This window comes from Phalacrocorax aristotelis, chromosome 1 (assembly GCF_949628215.1).
Source record: "Phalacrocorax aristotelis chromosome 1, bGulAri2.1, whole genome shotgun sequence".
NCBI classification, from domain to species: domain Eukaryota; kingdom Metazoa; phylum Chordata; class Aves; order Suliformes; family Phalacrocoracidae; genus Phalacrocorax; species Phalacrocorax aristotelis.
Genome location: NC_134276.1, coordinates 29,124,311 through 29,149,825, shown reverse-complemented (window position 1 = coordinate 29,149,825; position 25,515 = coordinate 29,124,311). Strand labels below are relative to the sequence as shown.

Here is a 25,515-nt window from a genome sequence, read left to right as displayed (position 1 = left end):
AGCACCTAGAAAGGAAGATCCCTGCTGTTCTGGAGCATGAGCTGGTCTCCAGGTGGGCTACCCTGCTAAAATGCTAGTAGTCCTATGTGTATACACATAACCTGAGCCCCAGCTGCCTTAAGCTGAGGTGCCTGAATGATGGAAAAACAGATTCCTAAAGTCCTTCATGTTGGAAGGGATGTCCAACCCTCTGCTTAAAGCAAGATCAACCCTGAATCATGATGTTGTGGTTTAACCCCAGCTGGCAACTAAGCCCCACACAGCCGCTTGCTCACTCCTCCCTGGCGGGATGGGGGAGAGAATCAGAAGAGTCAAAGTGAGAAAACTTGTGGGTTGAGATAAAGAGAGTTTAATAGGTAAAGCAAAAACCGCTCACTCAAGCAAAGCAAAACAAGGAATTAATTCACTGCTTCCCATTGGCAGGCAGGTGTTCAGCCATCTCCAGGAAAGCAGGGCTCCATCACGCATAACGGTTACTTGGGAAGACAAACACCATTGTTCTGAATGTCCCCCCCCCCCTTCCTTTTTCTTCCCCAGGCTTTATATGCTGAGCATGATGCCATATGGTGTGGGATATCCCTTTGGTCAGTTGAGGTCAGCTGTCCCAGCCGTGTCCCCTCCCAGCTTCTTGTGCACCCCCAGCCCACTCGCTGGTGGGGTGGGGTGAGAAGCAGAAAAGGCCTTGACCCTGTGTAAGCCCTGCTCAGCAGTAACAAAAACATCCCTGTATTGTCAACACTCTTTTCAGCACAAATCCCAAACACTGCCCCATACTAGCTACTATGAAGAAGATTAACTCTATCCCAGCCAAAACCAGCACACATGGTCACAGTAATCACTTTCATACCTCCAAATACCTCCTTCAAGAAACAAAAGCAGCCAGCTCTGGACTTATCCAGACTGCTTAGTGCTGTGCCTTGTGTCTAAACACTGGAGGATTCACAGTCTCAGTACTCCTCCATTTACCTCATCCACGGGCACGTAACCAGTATGTACTGCATGAAGCCCAGAGGAGAAAACCTGGTGATGCTGGAATCTCTCATGTCCAATTGTCCACACGCAACACTCATGGTTGGGAAAAATAGCCATGGTGAAAGCCTCCTTTTATTTTCTTCCTTTCTTTTTTTTTTTACTGATTTGAACCTTGGTCTCTCATCCCCTGGGACCTGTGGAGCTTCTATCAGAAGGATGTTCTGCTTGGCACCAAATGCTTGTATCATCGTTGGCTGAGAGAATGAGTATGTAAGAGGGACTGTGTGATCTGGCATAAGGGAGTCAGCCTGGAGTCTCTGCTTCAGTGAACATTCGTTCCCTAAACAGTTGATGCATCCTCCAAATACCCTCCACTGTGACTCTGTGGCCAGCCTTAGCCCTACTTAACCATAACCAATAAGATATAAATTGCATGGGCAGGTACCTGTTTCCTTGGATCCCTCTAAATCCCCCTGCATGTGAATGGTGCTGTATAATAAATGGTAATAAAGGAGTTTTCAATGAAATATCCAGCTACACACTGTAATTCAACTAGTTCTCAAAGATCATACTACTACCCCTACTGTATACACACAATAGGATTAAAACTTTGGATTTGTTAATACCAAGTGCCAACCTGTGCAGACTGTGGAGCCTGTTTACTGCTACTTTATAAAATCTAGTTACAAGAAGTACTTCCAGGGGTGATTTTCAATGGTTGAATTGTTGTGAGCTGCAGCCTCCTGGAACCCGCACCAGCATCTATTTTGCAGGGCTGTGAAACTGGTGCTGGGTCTTTCCTTTCCATGGCAACTACTGCTATGGCCCTTGTCACTTGTCCTTTTACCAAATGGCTTTTATTAATTAACTTCCATTTAGTAGCAGCTCTGTGTTTGATTTCTCCACTCTTCCTACTTCACTGTTTCTTTTGGGTTTCTCCCAGCCCCCATGCCCATTTTCTGAAGCCTTCGGTATTGCTTTAAAAACACCCAGGACCAAATAGAGCAAAGCCATTAACTTTTGGGTAGCAATGTAGCATCTGTGGGTGGGGGGATTTCCCACTCTGAGCCTGAAGCACCTGTGTAGTAATGAGCACACCACCTTTGATCAAATGAAAATCAAAGCGAACTCATGCTTCATCTGCTGGAAAACTCCCATCTCCACCCTCCACTGCCCCATGCCCGAAGCCAGGGGAAAAGCGAGGGCTGTGACTCTCCCATGACACAGCACTTTGCTGTGCTGGATGCTGGCAGGCATTTGTAATGCCTTTTTTAGACTTCCTATGCCACTGGCCCTGCTTTCTGAGGGCTCGGGGAAGCAGCAGCAGGCAGGTGGCAGCTTTTTGCTGTGGCTCTTCGCTGAGGTTCGGAGCCAAGCAGCTGCCAGGCAGCAAGTGCTCAGGGTGTGGAGTAACCCAAAATAACAGAAAAATTCTCATTTGAGGGATGGGGCTTGACAGTCAGAAGGATGGGAAGTAAGCAAAGCCAAATGCATTGAATTAAAACCTGGAGATCAGAACCAGAGGGAAAGGGTGGTGGGTTTTGCCCTTGACAGAAAACCCATGAGTTCTATTTCCATCATGCTCCAGATGAAGCCATGTTACTGGAGGCAGGATCTGCAGAGCTGAGGGTTGTACCGTTTTATTCTCTCTGGTTTTTGTTCTTATGTTTAATCATGGTTTGTGTCTAGAGTCCCTCTAACATACTGCTATAGCAAAGTCTGTGGCAAAACACCTTCACCTTGAGTGGAGCCCTGAACTGACTCGCTGTCTCCCGTCCTGTGACCCTTGTGAGGAGGAGTGGGAGGAAATTTGCCACATCATAAATGCCGTCTCTATCTGCATCCCCTTGGAGAACCCTGCCTGGATATTCAGACAAGATACTCCCTTATTACATTCATTCACATTGTAGGCAATTGTACCCTCTCTCAAACGCGCTTTCAGTTCAGGCTCAGTAAGGAACCAGTAAGGAACCAGTTAAATGCCCCATGTTCAGTGACTACTAACTTGACAGAGAACCGTTGCCCAAAGTGTTGATCTCATGTTTAAGCCTAATAAAAGCCCCGGTCAGGTGCATGCCTGGGTTTCCTTGGGTACAGGTACTAAGAGGAATGTAAGGGACTGATGTGATAACATTTCTCTAATGGAAGAACAGCAGAGAAACCAGCGGACAGAGTGATGAAGTCAAGAGAAGCAGTAGGGTTGTGACCTTAAAGAGGGGAATCTTCTGGGTGAGGAGCTGGGAGCTGCCAGTATAAAGACATTGTCCCTTTCTGGCTGAATTGAGGCTGGACTCCCGCAGGCACGGGAGCCAGGCTGCCCGCAGCTGGCACCGCCCTGCTCCCCCCGCTCCTCTCTTTGCTCTGGCGGGTCCTGCTTCTTTGCCCAGGCTCTGGAGTTTGTCTGAGCCTGCTCTGACCCACTTCTGTCACTCTGCAGTTGCTGCTTGGTTGCAGCTTCCGGAGAGTTTCTTAAACAGGGACTTCAGAAGCTGTGTCTGTCACATCACGGTTTTTAACCAATTCTTCTTTACCCCCATTGTTTGTTGGCTAAGGTATGTCTCAAAGCAGCACACAATCTTCATGTGCTAGTTCAATTTTACTTTCATGCTGCAGGCTCGCTTTTATAGCAGGTAAGCCATTACAGCTAGGAGAGTTTTTAAATTACAAGAACCGGAGAGTCAAAGTCCATGCTGCATCTAAAAATTGGTTTTGTTTTGCTTGTAGAGATTACTATACCTTCAAGTGACAGATGGGAATGTGAAAACTTCCTATCATCCTTGAAGATTCAGACAGACTAATAGAGAAAAAATGTGAAAGGAAAACTCATCATTAAAATGGTTTTGAAAGGGATGACTTCCAAATTATTGTCTGTCAGCTTCTCCAGATGGCCTGAATATCTGTCAGATGAGTGGTATTCATTAGAAATGCCTAGCAAAAATAAAAATGGCAAGGTTTCTTTTTGGTCAGGTCAGAAAATGAAAGGGGAGAAAGTAGAAGATGGGGGGAAAGAAAGGAGGAAGATATTTTGAAGAAGATTTTTCTCACTAAATTTGAGCATACAAAAGGCAGAATTTGGTTCTGGTTTTATTTTCTCTCTGCAATACATATATCAAGCCTGGCCCATTCTTTTTATTTTTCTAGGTGGAAGTACAAATTTAATGTTCATGATGACACTGGGCTCCTTCCTACCTGGGAGGCTTCCCAGGGGCCCCTAACTGCTGGCCAAGGAGGCCCTTTATGGTGCCTGGGCCATCCCTGTCACTGCATTCATAGGGTATAATTGTGACTGGAGCTGAGGATGTACAAAAAAGGAATACAATTGCCAGTGCCCATGTAGAAGCCCATAATCAAGGAAAGCCACCATCGGTTTTTTTCCCATTTGAAAATTCATTTTCTAGCAGCAAGACTCTGAGGCTAAATCCAAAGCTAAAAGCCTCATTTACTGCCATCACTACCTCTCTTTATTGATCAAACTGATGGTTTTCCATGTTGGAAATGTCTGAATCGTGCTTAGGTCTACCCTATGCAAGGGAGAAGGAAGGACACTGGGGAACGTTTGGTTTTATTTAACAGGCTTTTGAGGGTGCAATGATCAAATGGGCTGACAACAAAACAAGAATGAGCCATATAGCAATCAGGAGCATGCTGTGACTTCAACAAGTGAGAGGTAGAGCTGAGTCTGTAAAACAGGACTTGCTAGCTATGAAATGTAGGGACATGAACAGACAATTAAGTTATGGTGTGATGTCTCCATGGGTTACTTAAAGCACATCAGATCTTTGGGTGGAGGCTCCCATTAGAGAGCCAAAGCAACAGTCTGAGGGCAACCCAACACAGGGATTTGCAACCTTCTGTTTTTGTGCATTGACTTTTGCCAATTGATTTTGGTCTTTCTGACTGAAGTCATTTTGCCCACAGCAAAAACTGGTTAACGTCTCTTGGTTTATTAATCCTTCTGATTTTATTATTTGAGACTTACCTATACCCAAGCTATTGTAGGAGATATTAATAGCAGCTAATATTTTACCTCTTGGAGTAAGGTGATTGCTACATGCCACAAATCATGTCTTTAATGCTTCAGAGATGAAACCTAGATATGTGCCAAGCCACTAATGTAAATACCGCCCCTTCCCTGCTGCTCCCCTGCTCAGCAGCATCCACCATATGCAGAACCTGCTATACGCAATTATTTTCAATCACAAGCTCCACTCCAGACAGACGAGATCATCTTTCAAGTGCTAAGTGTTACTAAAATATGATCACGCATTATACTTGCTGCAAGAGTGACAGGGAAGGCAGTCTGGGATGGACAAGGATTACACTGGTTAGTTTGCTATTGAGGCATCCACCCTCTGACTCCCTGTTTGTAGTTTTGCAACTAGTAGGTCTGGGCAGCTCCTGACTTAGCACATAGGCTGGTTTTAGCTCACTTTTTGAAGGTATCCAACTCTCTGTATGGAGTTTGCAAAGACCCTAGTGGCTAAATGGGACCCTGCTAAATATTGAAGCCAAGCACTTAATTCCAGCTTTGAACTGCCAAAGCCGGCTGCATTAAGTCAGCCCTGTGGCTCTCTCCTGTGTGCCTTGCTAGTGCATCGAGCCAGCCACAGCACTTGCAATAGCAGTGTTTCATGGATCAGGGCAAGGAGCCTGTTTCACTCCCAAATGCAGAACTGCTCCAGAAGAGCTGGTCTCTGACAGTGCCAACACCTCCACTGGTGCATGGCACATCATCCAAAACAGCAGCCAAGTGCCACCAGTGCCTCTGCTGCTGGCTGTCCCTGTCCCACTGACTGGGTCCCTCGCACCTCGAAGCTGCAGCCCCGTTTGTGAAGCTGCCATTTATGGACCTGCACATTTCCTTCCCCTTTCTAATTCTTTTAATGACTCCATTCTTTTAATGGAAGATGACAGGTGATGGTAATTTCAGCATGGTGTTGGTTTTTTTTTTTAAACTTTCTTAAGAAATGTTATAGGCATTCTAAGCATTTTAAGCAGCTGTAAAGATGGGTGTGGTGTCCTGGGTAGCATAGCTGGCTAAATACAATAACTATGGGGCAGGCCGGGATGTGACTCTTGAGCTAAACCAGTAACTGCTCTCTACTGAAGCTGCAAAATTAACTTAAGGATTTCCGTTGAGTTTGTAGCCCTTGAATTTAACTTAGATTTTTAAATGGAGGTTGCAGCTGTTCAGCAGGATCTAAATTCTCTGTGATTAAACAAAGTGGCTGTGAGCATGTCTGAATTATTATCAATAATAGTATGCAGTGATTTTGCTTTTGCAGGATCCAATCCACACATTCAGTTGCTTACAAACAGGGGTGGATTGGTTAGAAGGGAAAAAAGGGGCTGAGGGGCTTTTGTCCAAGTCCTGTTAACACCATGGGCTTTGAGGCACACTCCACACTTCTAGCACATAAAAAAATGGAGCTGAAATGCCAGTTCCCAACCTCAGTGCCCATGCAGATCGAGCCCTGTTGAAGTCATGCAGAATCCTGCTGAAAGCAATGGGACATTACACATACCCACTCATACATATATACATACCTCAGGGCATAAAGCAAAACTTGTGAAATTTTTTCCTACTGACTAGCAGGCTCTAAGTCTTTGTGGAAGTCTTACACTGAAGGTAAATCCCTGAGTTTGGCCCACACCTTGCCTGCGGGAAGTACTGGGGAGCACAACTGCTTTGTCAATAGACCTAAATCCACAACAGGCACATACACACCACTGCAGGGAAACATTTGAAGGTGAATCAAAACCAGCTGAAAAGCAGTGGTATCAAAGGAGATGTCAAAAAAACAGCTTTAAGACTTGTGGCCAGTTGGTACTTGTGACAAAATCGGTATTTATAGGCATAAGCCGTTTCGCCAGACAGGAGCGTAGCCTTGTGCTCCTGGCAGCACCTTTGGTCTCTGGCAGGTTTTGTGTTCACTAAATGAAGTGTGTGAGCTTGCCCATGGCTTTATACCTTGTCCTTTGCACGTAATCATGCTGCCACTCATGCTTTGGGGCTATGCGGCGGCACTGGCGTTAGGTGGCAGTTTCCTGTTTGATCTCATCACCACAGTCAGGGCAGGCTCTGAGCAGAAAAGAAGCTGCAGTGCATGATGTCTGGTACTCCATAAATGAAACTCAGCACTGCTAAAACCCATACCCAACTGGAGAGCTAGCTGACACAGAGGTAGGGAGGTTTTCTGACATAGCACACTGGTTTGCCCTTACTGGGGTTATTCATTTCTGGGAGGCACAGCTAATGGTGAGGCTCAGTGGTGGGTGATGTGAGCTGGTTATTAGACAACGTGGACTGGCTTTAAGAGGAAACATCCATGTATGAATGAGGCAGTTGCTCCGTTGGAGCAATTTAATGTCACAGTATATTGGGTTGGTAATGAATTTTTGACTGTATCACCAGGATTTTTGTGTAAGGAAGGTCCTGATTCTACTTTCCCAGGATCTTCTCACCTGTCCTTCAATTTAATTTTTCTAGATTTACGCGAGTTGATGAGAGAGCAGGACTAGACGTTACGTCTCTGCCTACGCAAGCCTTATATTTGAAGGTGTTTACTCTGTAGAGCATATAAGAATTTTGTGGTTTTGTGAAAGAAACAAGGAAATCTAGGATTATTTTTAATAGTAATTATTAATCAATAATAATTGTAACTTGGACTGAAGTTAGAGGTTGAGGCTTAATGCAGGTCAAGGCGCATTTGCGTGATGTATTTTAAACACCCAAAGTAAGTGACATAGCCTGACTCACAGAATTTATTTTAACTGAAACTGGACTTTGGACTTACAGAGATGGATGTACAGAAATGGGAAAGAGGGTGTGATAGGGGGATGAAGAGGTCTGGCTAAGGAAGCAAATAAGTTGCCAAGGCTTGTGGCCATTGTATCCAGTGTATCATCGGAGGCAGAAAGAGTGAACAGGTACAGGGTGTTTGGAAGAGGATGAGCTGTGTTTGGAGGGTTGCAGTGGAAAGTGCTGTGAGCAATATTCGTGGGAAAAAACCCAAACAACCACCTGTTACTGCAACAAAACCTAAAGCGAGCTGAAAACAAACAGCCCTCTGTGAATGCAATGAGCGCTAGACACTCTTGCCACCTGAGGAGAGTAATTGGCAAGTGCTGAGTAAGAGCTTGTTCTGGGTTTGGAGAGGCAGCATTGTTATGCTAATAGTCCTTTTACTTGCCTGCAGTGCTGCTGTTGTGTTCTCCTGGAAGAATTGGGCAGGAGAGTTTCCCAGGACCTATTTGTGAGGAGGGGCTGGCTGCCGTTTCAGCTGGTCCAATTCAGGCGGCTGCAAGCCTACCACCTGCACACATCTCCCTGCCCCTCGCAATAGAGCCCTCTGAGCACTTGAGAGGTGTCCCAGAGAGTCTGTTCAAGGACACAAGTTGATTGAAACTGGCCCAGCCAGGGTGGTTCAGTTTTGGCCAGAGCAGCTTCTGGGCTGTGGTCTGAATGGTACTAGGCAGGTCATGGGCATCATGGCTGATGTCCGAAGGGGTCAGAACCACAGCAGGACTGGCCGGGGCTGCCACAGTCCACCAGTTTGTGAGGCTATCTCTGGCATCTGGGTGCTCTTCCTCCCCTTCCCAACCATTCTCATCATCAGTGGTAATGTTCCTCCTTGTCCAGCTGGGTCCTGCCCATTCCCAGCACATCAGCCATGATGTCAGCACTTTGCAGTGCCCTTCTTGCTTCAACAATTCAAGTGAGAATCGGGTTGTGGTTTTTTTTTTAAAGAGTCTTAAGCTGTCATTAACAAATGCAGAGCCAGTTTTGGCCTAAGTACTCTTGTCTGAGAAACATCCTTTCTGAGAATTTAATTAGAAGCGACTCTCATTTACATGGATTCTACCAGCTTCTATCAGCTCTGCAACCCTGGGGAAAAAAAATCAGATGATACTGTGAAAGCTATTAGTGAGGACATTAGAAGCAACCATATCCAGGTCAGGAAAGGTTCTTAAAATACCTAGCATTCATGTGTCCTTAATTGCTTTTCTCCCTTTACAGCTGTTGGGTGAATGCAGCATTTGAGAGGGAGCTGCCTCAGGGATTTCTTTTCCATTATGTGATGTAGATATGGAGAGAGGAGCTGGCAGTGACTGCTCAACAAGGAAAGGAAGAGGTAGACATGAGTAGCAAGAAGAAATTTTAACTTAGTGGAGGAAGAATTAAGGAGCTAATATTAGGCCCTAAACAGGGGCAGATGTGCTTGGAGGAGCAGCGAAGGCATTGCTGAGCTATTTTGCTAACAGTTAAGATGGTAAGAGAAAGATGGGATACCATTTCTGGACTTCAATGCCTTGTTGAGGTATCTTGGGGCAAGTCAAGAACGTAATAAGGTGATTTCTGTCTTACAGAAGCATCAGAAATATGAGAAGCTTAGGTATCTTGAGGATGGAGGCAGCAGGAATGCACAGCTAGCTCCAGGCCCCAAGTCAGAATCGCCCACAGGACTCCTGTTAGCCTGCTGTGACCTCCACAGCGTTTCTGTCACCAGACACAGGGCTTGCTGCACTAGGGACAAGACAGCAGAAGTGCTTTGCCAGGGAGCACATTGTCCTTATTGTCAAGAAAGGAAGAGTGAGGTGGTGTGAGGTCAAGGGACTGGCCCAAAGTCACCCAGTGACAGCTGTAGGCCTTGAAACCTTGTCCTAGTCCTGCGCTCTACCTAACAGGTAAAAGGCACCCCTGCAAAACCACACTGCAAAATTTGTGAGGACTTGCTTCCCTTACAGCCTGCGAAGTGTCAGGCACACCCAGCCTGTTACCTACATAGTGATTCATTTCCAGTCTTGCAAATAGTATCCGACAGAAAGAAGGTAACATTTAAATGCTGTAGCGTACATTTAAATGTTCTCTCTAGGCTGTCCATGTAAGAAGCTTTGCCAGCTACACCCGCTTTTTGGCAGCTGCTGCAGTGACAGCTGAGAATGCAATATGATAAAAATGCCACTTCTGCAAAATAATCATGGCCCATTGGGTGATTCCCAGCAAGATCTTGTGAAGGGAACAACTTAGCCAAAACACATCTGTTTGGGGCAGCATGAGGGCTGGAGAAAGTAAAGCATGTTGTGAATGTTAAGCTAAGCATGGTAATAAGTAAATGGCTCTCAAGAGCTTGGTTGTTTTAGCTGAAATGATTTCAAAAAACTTTACGGAGTGTGTACCTGTGGTGTGAATTGATCAGGTGACATGAAACCATTCTTTCCCGGCTTTTGAAAGGATGGAAAACAAAGGAAAATGACAACAGATTAGCACAACTGTCAGTTTACTTTTCCTGCTAGAACCTTGATAGGCCGTGGTTGATTGTTGTTTCAATTAATCAGAAGCAATCAGCTTATAAATGCTGTGATTAACACAGCTTCTATTTAACCCCGTGTTGAGCTTTCCAAACAGTTTATGTAGCAGTTCTGCAGAGTAGAAGGGAAGTCTAAAAGCTCTCAGGTAGAAGCTCCAGAAGCTGAGGATGGCTTCTGGTGCTGAACTGCCAAGGCTGCCTCCAGCTATAGACCAGGGTAGCAGAACACAGCCATAGAAGTCCAAAAGTTTTTCTACTGTTTTTAGGAGAAGAGATATTTTTTTTCTCTGAGATTCCTAAATGGCAGTTTGACACTGTGATTCCCAGGTGGCAGCCTGTGTTTAAGCTAATGGCAATGGCTTATATAAACTTCTATTTTCTCTTCTCCCCATAGGTTTGTTGATCGGCTCTGGTTGTGCCCTCTATCCTCTTGGCTGGGACAGTGAAGAAGTCAGACAAACCTGTGGTAACCTTTCCAACCAGTTTGAACTGGGTGAGTCATCATCAGAGCATCTCAACCACATTAGACTCTTCTATGTGTTGTCCATAAAAGCAAATGAGGACATGAGCACAGGCTTGGAGAAGCAACCCAGTTGTGTGTGGTAGGGTATTCATATTGCATCATCCTGGAATATTTTCCAGAAGAACATTATAAAAGAAAATGCAGGAATGTATGTATGTATATATTTAAGCCATCAGATGTAGTAGTCTTGCAATATGGGAGCTCCTGGAGATCTTGACAGGGTAGGCAGAGGCTTCACGTCACAGCACAGGTGAGGATAATTCACAATGAGTGCAAATAGCTGTCTTTGAAGTCTGGCCTGTTTATGGCCTAAGCCTAAAGAGTATGGTTTTGCTTACTCACATCCTTGGGAAGCTGGTAAATAACAATCATAGAATCATAGAATGCCCTGAGTTGGAAGAGACCCACAAGGATCATCAAGTCTAACTCCTGCCCCTGCACAGGCCAACGCCATATTCACACCATATCTCTGAGGGCATTGTCCAAGTGCTTCTTGAATATCGCCAGGCTTGGCACCATGACTGCCTCCCTGGGGAGCCTGTTCCGGTGCTCCACCACCCTCTGGGTGAAGAACCTTTTCCTAATATCCAACGTAAACTTCCCCTGGCACATCTTCCTGCCGTTCCCTCGGGTCCTGTCACTGGCCTCCAGAGAGAAGAGACCAGTGCCTGCGCCTGCCCCTACTCCTCCCCTTGTGAGGAAGCTGCAGCCCTCAGTGAGGTCTCCCCTCAGTCTCCTGTTCTTTTAAGGCTGAACAAACCAAGTGACTTTAGCCTCTCCTCATACAGTCACTTGCTACCTGTGTCAGTCTTTTCCCAAACAAGCCACTGGTCTTAATGATGACATCTGCACTGAGCACTGAATGAGAGCCAGAGGCGCAGCCAAGCCAGGCTCACAGCCATGCTGTATGGAGTGAGCCACCTCTAGAGAGCCTGTCGGGCTGGTGGAATACAAGGCCCCAGCAGGGAGCTCAGGATTAAGCAATGTGCAGAATCAGGATCTGATGTTTGCGTGCATACCCAGATCCTTTTTTAGCTAGAAGTATTGATGCAGCTGCTGATACCCCCTGCTCTATAAATGCTCTTTAATCCTGTGTCACTTGAGGAAGAGGGTGGTCTGCAATCCTCCTGAAGGGGCAGGAGAGACTGAGCACATCGACCCTCCACAGGCTTGGGAGCTCCCGCTCCCAAGCATGGGCACACACCACTCCCCATTTCCAGACCCTGCGAGCTAAGTCCTATAGGTAGTGTTAGAAACCCTTTCCGTAGCTGTGTGTGCAGGGCTTGTGATAGCCTGGCAGTAATCCCAGCGCAAAGAACAGTGGATGAAAATGGCCTCTTAGGGTTAAACACAAACCTGCTGCATTATCTTTTAATTTTTACACTGATATTTCTGTCAGGCTTCAGGAGTAAGGAGGTTTTTTTCCATCTCAGAGATATTTCTTGTGAAGATATGCAAATGAGTTGAGGTTGAAAGGTAAAAAGATACTGCTTTGGGAGAGATGTTCCAGATGTTTGCCCTCCCTTACACCATTCCTGTGGTGTTTTAGAGTACATTTGACCAGCATCCGTCTCTACCACTGCCACTGACGTTATCAGCAGCCACTAATGGTGTTGCCCAGGGAATGTGTAATGTGCTCTAGAAGCTTTACCTTGTTATTTGGAACTCTAATATCCTTCTGTGCTATTGATACCATTGCTGGTACATGCCAATGCGTGCTTTTTCACACCAAGCATGTGAGAGGCTCTGCTCTGTGATTCCTGACAGCCGTCTTGTTCTGAGGCTTTAGTCATTGCTCTCCCCAGAGTGCAGGAAACTGTTACCTTTCCATGTTATTTGTCTGCAAACCCACAAGAAGATGGGTGTCACACCAGTCTGAGCTCCTTGAAGACAGTACTTAGGCAGTTACAAACTATGACCTTAAACACAGTCATGCCCATGATCAGAGCAGAGACTCTGAGACCATCTTCACCACCTCAGTCCTGACTCATGAGTCAGATATTTGCGTAAATTTAATCACTCTGCCATTAAAGTCAGTGAAGAAACCCACGTGAAAGATTTCAGCTGACAGCTTTCCTTCCGGGTACACGTAAGGACCATGAGATATATTACATTAACTGTGAAGGCATGTACTCTTACTGTATTTTCTGGATCCAGACCATGCAGGGCATGTGTTACACATGCCTAGACTTGTTGGAATTGCTGGTCTCGCTGATCTGCTGCAATCGTATGTTAACACATTAATTAACAGATTATAATGACAGTTGAAATTTGCTATAGTGATTTCCATCAGGCAGCTCTTCCACTAAACATGTCTTTTCTACATACATTGGCAGTAAATTTAAATGCTTGGCTAGGATTTTTTATATTTAATGTCAGTGCCTGGTTGATGCTGTGTAGGCAAAGTCATCTGTAAAGAAGAGGACTGTCTGAGGGCCGTTTGATAACCACACTGCTCATCATCTTTCATAAGTACCTCTTGGTACTTATAACCTAAACCTTTAGTCTTTTCTGAATCATTAGAGACTGGTTTACTCATTATAGCCTACAGGTCAAAAATGATGTTTCAAAAATTTAAATTTGCCTTGAGACTTAGTGAGATTAAGTAAATATTGCTTTCATTTGAATATTTAATTTTATTAAGCCGCAATGATACACTTTCTATTCCTGAGTCTGTGCAATGAGTTGTCTCAAGAACCACATATATACATGCTGCATTCAAAACCTGCCCTCAGAAAAGCTGAGCTGCTGTGATCCCTGCGCTCATTTGCTGATGGGAGGAATGGTGGTGGTGGGAGTGCTGGTCCTGCACCTCTTGCTGCTGTGGGTGCTGGCGGGGATGGCACTGAAAGCCTAATTCAGTGCATGGAGCCACTGTCAAAGGAGAGGGTGTTCAAAGGGATGCTGATCAGCAGACAGCATTCAGACTCGTTTTCAAGCACGGCAGAGCAACTGTTGCAGCTTGGGCCACAGGGAACTTGTATGTGTGGTTAGGAAAGGAGTGTTAAAGCACACCAGGTTTGAGCATAGAGCCAGCAAACGTGGAGGTTCAGTGGTGAGTGAGATTCATTCTGGACTTGCAAAAGGTGAGGTGAAAAAATGGTTGAGGTTGGAGGTAGAAAAGATAACCCAGGAGCTGCAACCTACCTTACAGGAGGATGGGAAAGACAAGATGCAGGTGCAGAGGAGGGACTGCAAGAACTCCCTTGAGAAGCAGCTGAATTGTGCATTGTGAAATGTAATGTTAACCAGAAATATTCCAGAACTAGCAATTAAATGAAAATTTTTGTTTTACCAAAACAAGACAAACCCCCACTCCCTGTAACATGCTCGTAACTAGATAGAGTAAATAAATAGCAATGCTAAGAACCCATAAAAAAAGCCTAATCCTTAGTGGGTGTGCTAGATAAGAAGTGCTTCTTCATGTCTTCAGGCACTCTAAAAAGGCATTAGACTAATAGGCACTCCAAATAGTGCTGAGATAGCCCATATTGTGAAGAGGGGACCTCCTCCCTCCACCCCCGCCAAACACACATATTTCTGTGTACGTTCCAAAGCAATATTTAAAAAGGCTGGAGGAAAAATAACCATGCGTTTAATTTACGTATAAGTGGATTTGGGTATTCTTTTCTAGAAAACCTGAGCTGACATTGTGCAATGCCCAGCAATTTGCTGCTCTCTTTAAAATTGGATATTTATTTGTTTTTTATTAAGTGAACCATGTCCAAAGGGTTTACTTAAACATTTATGTATTTAATTGGGCTAAGGTTTTTCTATCAAATGGAAGTGTTTGTACAACTCAATCTCTACAAAGAGGAATTGTTCTTCAACTGAAGATACCCTGCCAAGGACAACCTCATTTCTTGATTAAATTGCATTCAGTAGATAAGCTGTTTTGCTAGTGAGGGTGGGGAGTAACCTCCATAAATAGACAGACAGACTGATACACCTGTAGAGGGGCCTGCTGTCTGCTCTTCTCTAGCAAACTGGTTTTGCCATCATGAAAAAAAGCGCAGTGATAGATTAGGACTTTGACAAATGACCTCTGGCAAATCTTGTTGGGTGGTTAAGGCTGTGACAGGTCTCTGCCGTGTTGCTCTGTTTGTGGTTCCCAGCTCCCTGGCAGTCAGCAGGATCTGCAGGGAGGTCTTGGGGCCCCGCTCCCTATTGCGGTATTCCATCTCGGGTCACGGATGGAGCAGAGTTCCCACCAGAACACCAGGCCATGAACTGGAGCAGTCTTCTGCCACTGTTTTTAAGGTGGTAGCTCCTGGAAGTAGGGCAATATAAATAAATGGGGGCAAGAGAAAAGAGATGCTTTTGTTTTAAACTAGCAGTTGTTTGCCCAGTGAGCAAGTCAAAGTCCTTACTCTACCAATTGGCCCAGGCTAATGCCAGAGGTGGAGTTATAAACTAGCAGTGCTCCAAGGGACTGGCTTTCACTTTTACGAAACGTCTGAGGATGGATCAAAATCATCTTAATCTCATGTCAACATGCAAGCTGTTACTGTTAGGCTGCATTATTTACACCCTGGAGTTGCCTGTGGTCCCATTCAGGACAGCACTGACGTGGCATAGCAGTGCAGAGCTGCTGACTGAAGGGTGTGAAAGTGAGTCAGATGTACACAATCCCATAGGCTGCAAAAGGAATTAGCAGGCAATTTCCCAAAAGCAAGCATCTTAATAGCATATCGTATAGCACACATTCAGTTTTGCTGAGCTCTAGTGGCACTGATACAATTTTGTTTTCATTTTTAAATGTACCACACAAGAATAACCCTGAAAAATGAGGGGTTCATCAGGAAATTCACTAAAGTGAGGGAGTCTGCACTGAGGTGAGAGTATGCATTAAAGTGAAAACTGCATCAGACATTTGCAAAAACTTCCACATTTTGCAAAACTTAAACTGTGTGAAGAAATCTTCTGAACTTATATTCTTTTTCTTAAAGGGCAATGTGAGTGTATACATGTGAATACATTAGCATTGGTTTTGAATGTCTAAAATCAATATGAGACTTCATTTTAGGCCATTGATTTCCCTAGATGTGCATGCAGAGACTGCCTGGTCGTTGCATGCTTGTTTCTGTTGTGATGGGTGCGGAGGCAGCTAAATCCCACAGAAGGTCCCAGAGAGGACAGGGTATGCTCAGTTTAACTCGCAAAATTGAGCCTCAGTTGGCATATGGTGAAACAGCACTACAAGACTAATACCTAAGAGCCCAAACGGCGAAATGCTTATCTAGAATAATTTATTTTTCTAAACATAGATGACTCATGCCATTGTAGGTGCCCTAGAAAACTTCATCTGGCCTCCGGCTGCCACTTCCCTGCCACCAGATGTATGAAATGGTGTTATGTACTTACCTTATTAACCTGAAAGAATGAAGACACTAAATTTAAGATAAACTCCAATTTTAAGTTGAACAACTTAGAAATAAATTTCGTCTTCCTGTGAGGAGATATGGTGTGTTTGGGCAGTCAGGACTCACCCTGGATGATCAATACTCCAGAATTTTTTATGTCCTACCCCTTTTTGTGAGAGAATACTTTTTGTGTCATACATTTCCTACATAGGGCCTCTTTTTCATTCTGCTGGGTGATCATTTGTGCTAAAAAGCATCCTACAGACATGGCTTGGTGTTTGCTGTATGAAACTACCTTAAGGGCTTATCTTTGAGCTTCCTGGTGCTTTTATTTGCTGTTAAAGGCAGTGAAAATCACAGGTCTGGCAGCAAAGGCTTGCATGGCTCAGGTGTGGCCATGAGCACTCTGTGCCTGCGTACCCACCTGGCAGCTGCTACCGCAGCCTCCCTGAAATGCATTCTGTGCTTGTTTGAGTTAAAGCCATCCTTAAGAGGCTGGGAATAGTCACCTGCCCTGTTTCTTCTGCAAGTCCTCCTAGATCCTCTCCAGTTGTTTCGTGTTCTCCCGCTGTCATGCTCCATCACTAGCTGTCATGAACAGAGACATCCGAGGTCTGGGGGCCCAGCTGCAACAGCAACCAAAGCAGATGGCTCCAAACGCATACCTTTGCTTGACTTGTGTGATGGTCTATCCGTCTGTGAACCACTGTGAAAGGGCTTTCCTGGCCAAAGTGTCTGTCTGGAGAGCAACTTAAAAGGCTGGCTTCCGTACCGAACTAAACAAGAAGCTGAATTGCCCTCAGAAGCTCCCAGAAACTTCTCTTTTGAGCGATATTTGTTTCCAAAGATCATTATTATTAAGGCTCCCCTTTGCCATTTTTAGAAGGCCTGAAATATCTTAAAGAGAACCGTTGACTTCATAATTACTTCTGCTGTAGAAATATTAGAGTAAATGATCTTTAAAGCACTTTAAAAGCAAACAGTGCAGTTACTAAAACAACAACATAAAAACCCCACAGAAAGCAGTGAATATAAAAAAGCTTTGTCAACTAGTTAATTGGCCTTAGGTGGCATCATTTCAGCATCTGGCTGAGTGTTGACATATAGTGCCAAAACGATCAAGAAAAGGATTTAGAGGGTAGGACAATTTATTAGAATCCTATTAAAGGCAATGACTTCAAAGCTGTATTTTTCTGTGAGCAATCTATCTGACAAAGCCAGGTTTTTTGTTTGCAGATCCTCTGCAGACAGCTCAGAGATTTTACCCGTTCATTTTTTCGACTAGGGCTGAGCACAATCTTTATGAGTGTACCTGAGCTGCAGCTCCTGAGTTCTTAGATAAATGAATGAGTCAGCCTACATGCTAGTAAAGAAAGTGTCTCATCAAGAAACATTTCCTCTTTTGTGCTACCCAGATAACTTCCATTCTTATATCTTTGTAAGCCTTTGGTGACTATATCAAGGACCACATATATTCTGTCTAAGATAAGGCACTTTGTTGCCAGAGTTAGAACACGGTCATGCAAGGATCCTCTGCAGTCAATGGAGACAAGCAGCAGCATCCAGCAAGGGACTTAGACCACCTGGGAGCAAGTACCTGGTGCTCTTTATTACTTGAAAGGGAAGCTAAACTTGTTGTTTGGAATACCTTCATAGCTGAAGGGAGAAAAATAGGTGTTACTTTGATGTCTACCTTAAGATGAAATGCGACACACTTTTATAAATGACTTTTTCTCCTTGTTGTGTCCAGAGGTGGTCTGGGGGACTAGTTGAGTGTGGATCTCCACACTGTGGATGTCCAGAGAGAGGTGAAATAAATTTCACTTCCTGCAATAGGTGAGCTTTCTGCTGACTTCTTCCAGGAAGCTGGGAGAGCTCCTCATTAGCAGAACATAACCTATTTGCTCTTGGGAATTTAAGCACTGTAATTGACACAAGGTAATGGTTTCTCCTTCATTGTTCCATGATAAATGCACACCTACAGCAAATTTTGGCTTTGATTAAACAAAATCATGTGATCCTCAAAAAAAAGGAGGATTTGGTCATATGAATGAGTGTCTGCATACAGCATGACTGAAGAATTTCAAGTTGGCATTTCTTTTTCCACTTCCTTTACACTTCTGAACTTTATGAGATTTTATGCATTTAATTGTAGACCAAAATGCCCATACAATTTATTTGAGCATTTCTAAGTAACAAAATATCTTGATCTGTGCATGCATAAGAAATCATATATTTTTAAAAAATATAAATGCATTGAGAAAATCATATCCATGCAACAGACAAAGAAACTAGCTCCACTAAATTCATTATTTTATATCAAGCTATTTGTTTGGCTGCAGTTTTACCTTATATAGTGTTCTTTCTTTGTTTCACATAACTACTTTAATCCTTCCTGGATGCATTCCAAGTTTTAACTTCTTTTCCTGCTTTTGTAGCTGATTTCACATGATGGCTTTCATTATAACTATGTAAAGAAAAAAAATCTTTAGCTATTTGATTTCTCTTGGCTTTGTTTCAAAATAATTGTGCCTTCTTATTAATTAGCTGATTATCTTTTACATTCATTTGTGGCTTTCATGTCTCCAAATCCCTGTATATCCCTTAACAACACACTCCTTACTTTTTTCTCTGATTACTTTTCCAACACCTTGATTGATTACATGAGTTCACATTCCCTGTAGTACTGGACTCTAATGTGAAGCTGTTAATTAGAGTTCCTGCAGAACTTTTTGCAAGTAGGTATTGTAGGGTTTTTTTTCTGAAGGTATATCATTTGTATTCTTCAGCCCAGCTAATTCTGAAACCTTTTTTCCATCATCTTGGAAAATAGGCTGTACTTAAGGTTAAATGATTAGAGTTTGCCAAATACTCCAGGCTGCAAGCCCAGGATAGTCTTAACAGTAACAGCAAAGAAGGTACAAATATTTAAGATACTAAGTCTTGTGATTAACAGGTTTGCATCTAATACCCTTTCATATTCTGGATGTTTTTTCATATGTGTCAATTATTGGTTATTTTAGATGAAAATCATATGTTATTTCCAGGACCTTGATGACTCTATGTGATAATTATTTATAAGACATCATGAGTAGAAATCCTAGCAAAATTCTTTTTTGGCAACTGGATCCTGGCAGAGCTCCAGAGTAGATCAAGTATCCGCAGATTTTGTGATGCCAAATTTCACTCACTCCCAAATATGTCTTAATCTTTATTTGCCTTATATATTGCCTTACATATGTGGGGAACACATATCGTGGCCTTAAAGAGCATGTTAGAAACCAGCAAAAGGCATGGAAAAGTTTTTTAATAAGCCAGTCCATCACTGCAAAACTACCCTTCCATATTCTTTGATTCCTTTTGATTTAGCAAATATTGTCTTATGTTTTATGGGACTCTTTTCTGCTGAATCTTCTTTTGATAGACTCCTCACTCACCTTGCTTTTGTCCTTTGTCATTGGGGACTGGATTTCTTTCAATTTCTTTCAACACTTTTGCAAAAGAGAGGAGTGTGATGTTTCAACTCTTCTTTCATTTGCTTGGAAAATGGCCATCCAGCCCTATAGCTGCAAGGTCTGTTATTCCATGATTTCAGAGTTCATCCTGACACTCTCTTGCTGCCAATCCCAGTAAAACAAATGTAAAAACAAAGTTCTTAATGGCTGGCTTCAAATTTACCTGAGCCAACTTGGACACTCCTACTTCACTGAGCAACCAAGAGTTCTAATTATTTATGCTCTCCTTTACAAAAAAAAACCAAAAACAACCCAAAGAAAGAATCCAGAACTAACAAAAGGCTGAAGCCACAGCTTCTCCCTCCATACTGACCTGTCAGGTAAAGACTGACTTGTTAAAAGAAACACCAGTTCTGTGCAGAGAAGGAAGCTGCTGTGATGCATGTCATCTCTATCAGCTGGAAGAGTACTTCAGCTGCTGGGGAATTTACTTTGGCATGAAATCAGATGCAGCCCATCTTATGAGCAAGAACATGTACACATTCCTGCATGCACCTCCACGCCCCCAATGGACTGGCATACTTCTGCCTGTATCTATCTATTCCTGTGCATCCTTGAGGAAAACAACAGCTTTTCTGTCTCTGTGTGTGTGTGAAAATTAACATGCTTTCACTAATTGTTTTAATTCTATCAAGTAATGAGGTGGTCTTAATGAGGTGACATTTAAAGAAATGGGAAACTTCAGTACAATATTTCTAATGTTTTATACAATGGGCTCCATGAAAGCAAACTCTTCTATTTGATGGCTGAATTTAAGCCCCAGTTCTGCAAAGCCCTTAACCATTTACTTACCTCTGAATACATTACTAGTCCCACTGATGTCAGTGCAATAAAATTTGAACGTGAGAAAGGGTCCTTCTATGGTATCTATTATTGTAATATAAAAATATAAAGCTAGAAAGCAAAGTCTATCTTCTCTGACATATAACATTTCTATAGGTGGATTTCTTTTCATTTGGTGTTACATTTAATTACTCATCAACCCTGTTTTTTATAAAGCTTCATGCTCCCTTTAAAATGAATGTTCAATATCAAAGTGAAGTAGAAGAAATTTTACAATTTAAACTGCAAATAAATTACCCAATTATTGACAATAAACAATATTTCTTCAGGGTGCAATGGATTAAAATAGCTCATACATGTAGTAAAATGAGAGCACTAGAGCAGAAACATTAACTCAAAAATATTTTTTTTTCCTTATGTAATATAGGATTATATTGCTACAGGGGTAGCATTGTTCCATTTTGACATGTGGCTATGCAGCGTGGGCAATCATTCATTTCAACAGGTACCTTTGAGATGGATTCTCTCTGGCCGTATAGCTATACTTAGCTATGGACTGAGGGCTTACCTATATTTACAGTGAAAACTATAGCGAAGTCCTATACCCTCAGACACCTTCCCCGCTGCAGGCTCTGCAGCACAATAGCTTGAAATGCTGTTCTGCTCAGCATCATCCAAGTACAGATCAAGCTATTTTATCTGAGGCCTCCCACTGCTCCTGACACAGGCTGGAAATAATGGCCAGGTTTATTGCTGTGTTATTGTTGCTGTAAGGTCAGGCTCCCAGCTCTTTCATCCGTTCCCCTGCACTCTTCCATTCTTTCATTTGTTCATCTTGACCCAACTCACACTTGTGAACTACATTGCATTTGTTAGATCAAGAGGCTGCCTGCCATGCCCCAGAGCATTAAGTAGGGCAGTGGTCCTTGGGGCAAATGGAGCATTGTACAGAGAAATAAATGTTATTCTCTTCAGCCAAGACTGAATGTGCATGTTTTAGCTGTTGAGCACGTCTCTGACACTGATTGAACAGTTAATTCTTAATATGTATCAGGTACACTGTCCCCCTCTCCCATTGCCAAGGCACGAAAGTTGAAATCACACTATGCAAAAGTTCAAATTTACTTCATTCTACCCCACTTAGGTCAAACTTTGGGCAGCACTACCAGGTGAATCTTTAAACTCTTTTTGAAGTAGCAAAGAAGCACTTGGACAACACCCTCAGGATATGGTGTGAATTTTGCGGCTGTCCTGTGTACGGAAAGGAGTTGGGCTCAATGGTCCTTGTGGGTCCTTCCAACTCAGGACATTCTATGATTATATGATTTTGACATTTATTTTTGCCACCCAGAAACATCGTGATGAGAAAGATTTACTTTTTCAAGCTGCAACTACAGTTCTCTAGTAGGTTTAGGAATACTTAGCAATTTGAAGAGACCCGTCAGATGGAGTTTATCTTATCACAAGAAAGGCTTTAGTACCCCCCACCCTGGTATAAATGTGGTCATTTTCAAAGCAATCCAGTGGATTTGGACATCTGGTGTATGCTTAAGTCTGGTTTTGAAATTCCCGGCAGAAACTATAGACAGCATGTGTTCATACGCAAAGCAGTAGATGGTCCAGAGACAGGTCTCTCCAGGGGCTGCTGTGCAATTAGGCAAGGATCAGCATCAGTGACATTGCCAGGCACTTGGCGGCTCTCCATGGTTTCTGATGGTCTTCTCTTTAGGAAGTCAGACTCTCTGTGTGGTCTTCTGTAATGAGGCCAAGAATGGTATTGATCTACAGAGTATAACCAGATTACAAAACCAAGTAAATCTCTCTCTGCTCCAGCAGGAGAGGGGCTAATGAGCTCAAGCCAAGGCTACAGCTCCTCAAGTCTTCTGGTCACATCAAGATCTTTGTTTCATTGGACATTTTTTAAATAAAAAGTTTTGAGGGTTATGAAGAAAAAATGAAACAAGTACTGTGCTTCCTGCTGTGGTGTCAACCTGAGATGTTCAGAGTGACCAAGAGCATAAGTGTTGTCTCCCACTAACATCTCCTTGGAAAGCTGGCCTGACAATATCCTTCAGACAGTCAATGGATGTGCTGTCTGCCCTGAGGCGTGCTCATGCTTTGGACATGTTATGATGTACAGACATCTTGTGTGTCTTGTGCTTAAGACAGGATTAGCCAAACTGATAATTGCCTGAACCAGAAGCCTGGCCCTCAAGGATGCCATTGGGACAGGGTATGGACATGCCACCTGTTTCAGCTCTGTCTTTCTAGATGGAAACTCTGTTGCTGCCTTCTGTTCTCTGGAGGGGAAAACGGTTTCTGCTGCTTCTTCCAGAGAGTAGGAAGGAAGTGACGTATTACTGCTTGTGCCTTACTGAGAGCACTCACTGTTTAAAGCAGGGTGATATCACCCAGGATGGTGACACAAGGAGAACCTCAGTTGTAATGAGTCCCAAGCACTCAAAATCAAAATAACCAACTCAAAATCAAAATAACCAAGACGATGCAGTGCAGGTGAAAATTACTTTTGAGGTGGGCTGAAATCCTGAGGAGTGACAGCAGCCATCTCCTTGCTTTCAGAGATCTCTGTCAGGATGCTTCCTCCCTGCTGCAGCTGCTGTTTTCCTGATCTCCTCCTCTACTGCAGGCACAGTAGTGCCTGGAAAGGGAGGAATTGCTTTATGGTCCACCATGAGATTCCCCAACACCATTCACTGGTGATGAGTTTGGCTGTATAAAGATACTGTGGCCATTAAATATATTCAAGGCCATATTATGACACTATATCAAACACATTAGACAAAAGATCAGTGAAGTTTTAAACAATGAGTTGTGACCTTGGGTGGGGATAGGTAAATTTCTCTATTTTTGTATTCATGGACTCCATTCCTACAACAGCCCTCATGCAGGTGGACCCCAACACCATGATCTTTTGCCACCGGGACTCTTCTGGTCAGGACTGATGCCTGTAAGAGGGGAATGTGAACGGGTTCCCTGCAGCCGTGTCCTGGGTTATAGTCACCCAGCAGCTTGCAGCTGGGTCCAGTTTCAAGCCTGTCACTGAGGTGGCAGAGGTGGACCCACCCAGCTTTTCTGAAGGGAGCAGACCCTGGCCCATGTTACATGCAAACCTTCAAAATCTCAGTCAAAAATAATCAAAATGTCCTCAGATGCTGCCTGGAGAAGGAGAAGAAAAAGAAGGGTGGGAAAAACCCTTTTCCGACTGCAGCCACTGCAGAGAGCGGTGCCACGGGCGCTCCCTGGGCTGGGCGGGCAGAGGGGCGCCTGCCCCATGGCTGGTGTGCTCACAGTGCCAGCAGCCTCTGCTTTGGCTCTCAGGTGGCATTTCCCCCTGTGTGGAAAACAGCAACTGGCCAACCAAGTGAGCTCGGAGGCCTGTCTGCTGAACCGCTATAGAAAATTAAGGGGAGCCATTTAAACAGCTTGGTTTCTCTAATTGCTTGAATTATGCCTCGCATTCCCTGTCTGAGGTGGATGTACAAGTGGGTGGAAATCTAGAAAATGTAGGGTTTTTTTCCTGGGTGATAGAAGAAGGTGCTTCCTCCCCCAGCTAACACTTTGCCGTGTTGCTCTGTTTCCCTTGCAGGGACCTGCCACATCGGCTGGGCCTACTACTGCACGGGCGGGGGCGCAGCGGCGGCCATGCTGGTGTGCACCTGGCTGGCCTGCTTCTCGGGCAAGAAGCAGAAGCAATACCCGTACTGAGCTGGCCCCGGGGTGCGGGCACTGCCAGGCACCTGAGACGCTTGCCGACATCTTCTGGATAATGACGATGAACAAGAAATTTTTAAGTGCTTTCTCTCTGGAGCAGGTTTGGGTTGGACAGCGGTGCCCCAAAGAGGGTAGGGGGGTAAATGGTGGTGCAAAAACACCTGGCTGGACTGGGCAGGGATGGCCTTTCTGACCTAAGCCCAGCTGTGGTCTGCTCCACAAAAATATAAGCAAGGAAAAATCGGCTTTGGCAAATGGTGAAATTCTGTGTGCACCGATTAATTGAGAGGTTGGTGAGGGGACAGCGGTGCTGGGGGGCTGGGATAGCACCTGGCAGCCCCTCGGCACGGTGCTCCCAAAAGCACATATGCACGCACAGATGTTGACCATGGCACAAAATGAGCAGAGAGGAAACTTTTTTTGGTGCGATTCTTCTTTCTTTTCCTTTTTTCTTTTACTTCTCTCTGGTGGTTTAAAATTCAGTGTTGCAACACTTTTTAATCTATACATTAAACTTAATAAAAGGACCAATAAGCCACTTTATCAGTATTTTGTATATTCTCTACACATTTTTCTTCCCCAAACATTTAGCCACTGCTTATTCAGCCCTATATGACTTTTATTAAGCCTCTGTGTTTTCAGCATTATTACAAAATCGCAACATAATTACTTGGCATATGTAGCCTTTCCCTATAGTACTTTTATGAAGTGCAGTAAATGGACGTTTTTCTGTCCATTGGAAATTCCACTCATGGTACTGTAGAGTTCTGTTGGTTACGTACGACTAACAGGAAACTTCTTCCAGACATAGATTTCTGTTGCTGTTATGTTTAGCTCATTGATGTTGTATTGTGCTGTACCATGTTTATTATTTCAATATTCATTTTTGTAAAAAATATATATATAATATGTGCTATTTTATGTTTGTATTTGAAAAATCTCTGTAAATAAATTTTTCCTTGATCAATATTTGCAATGCCTTGTTGTGTCACTAGATGAAAAAGTTCCTTTCCCAGATCCCCATTGGAAAAATCCTCAGAAATAATCATAACTTCTATAACGATGCTGTATCTTTTTTTCTCTGTAAAACACATATATTTAGGGTTTCGTTACGTTGCCTGAGGATAGACAGCCATTGTCACCAGAGCCATTCTAGCATATCACACATTTTTCCCTGATGTTGTCAGGTGTCCTTTAGGACTTCAGGGAGATCTTCCTCATTCTGGCCTGGCTGCTGCAGGCTCAGTGTCTCACACACAGAGCGCTGCATATCCCTGTTTAGGCAACTGAAACAAGACCTTACTTTCTTAATAGCA

At 43.8% G+C, this 25,515-nt stretch overlaps 1 protein-coding gene across 1 annotated transcript in view; it reads left to right on the top strand.

Annotated features, from left to right (window-relative positions):
* The window catches only part of LHFPL6 (LHFPL tetraspan subfamily member 6), a 152,675-nt gene extending 127,507 nt beyond the window's left edge, over positions 1-25,168 (top strand). The window contains exons 3-4 of the mRNA XM_075085877.1: positions 10,678-10,776; positions 24,075-25,168. Coding sequence (XP_074941978.1) covers positions 10,678-10,776; positions 24,075-24,193 — 218 coding nt within the window. The 3' untranslated portion in view covers positions 24,194-25,168. The remainder of the gene's footprint in view (positions 1-10,677; positions 10,777-24,074) is intronic.
* The last annotated feature ends 347 nt before the right edge of the window (positions 25,169-25,515 follow it).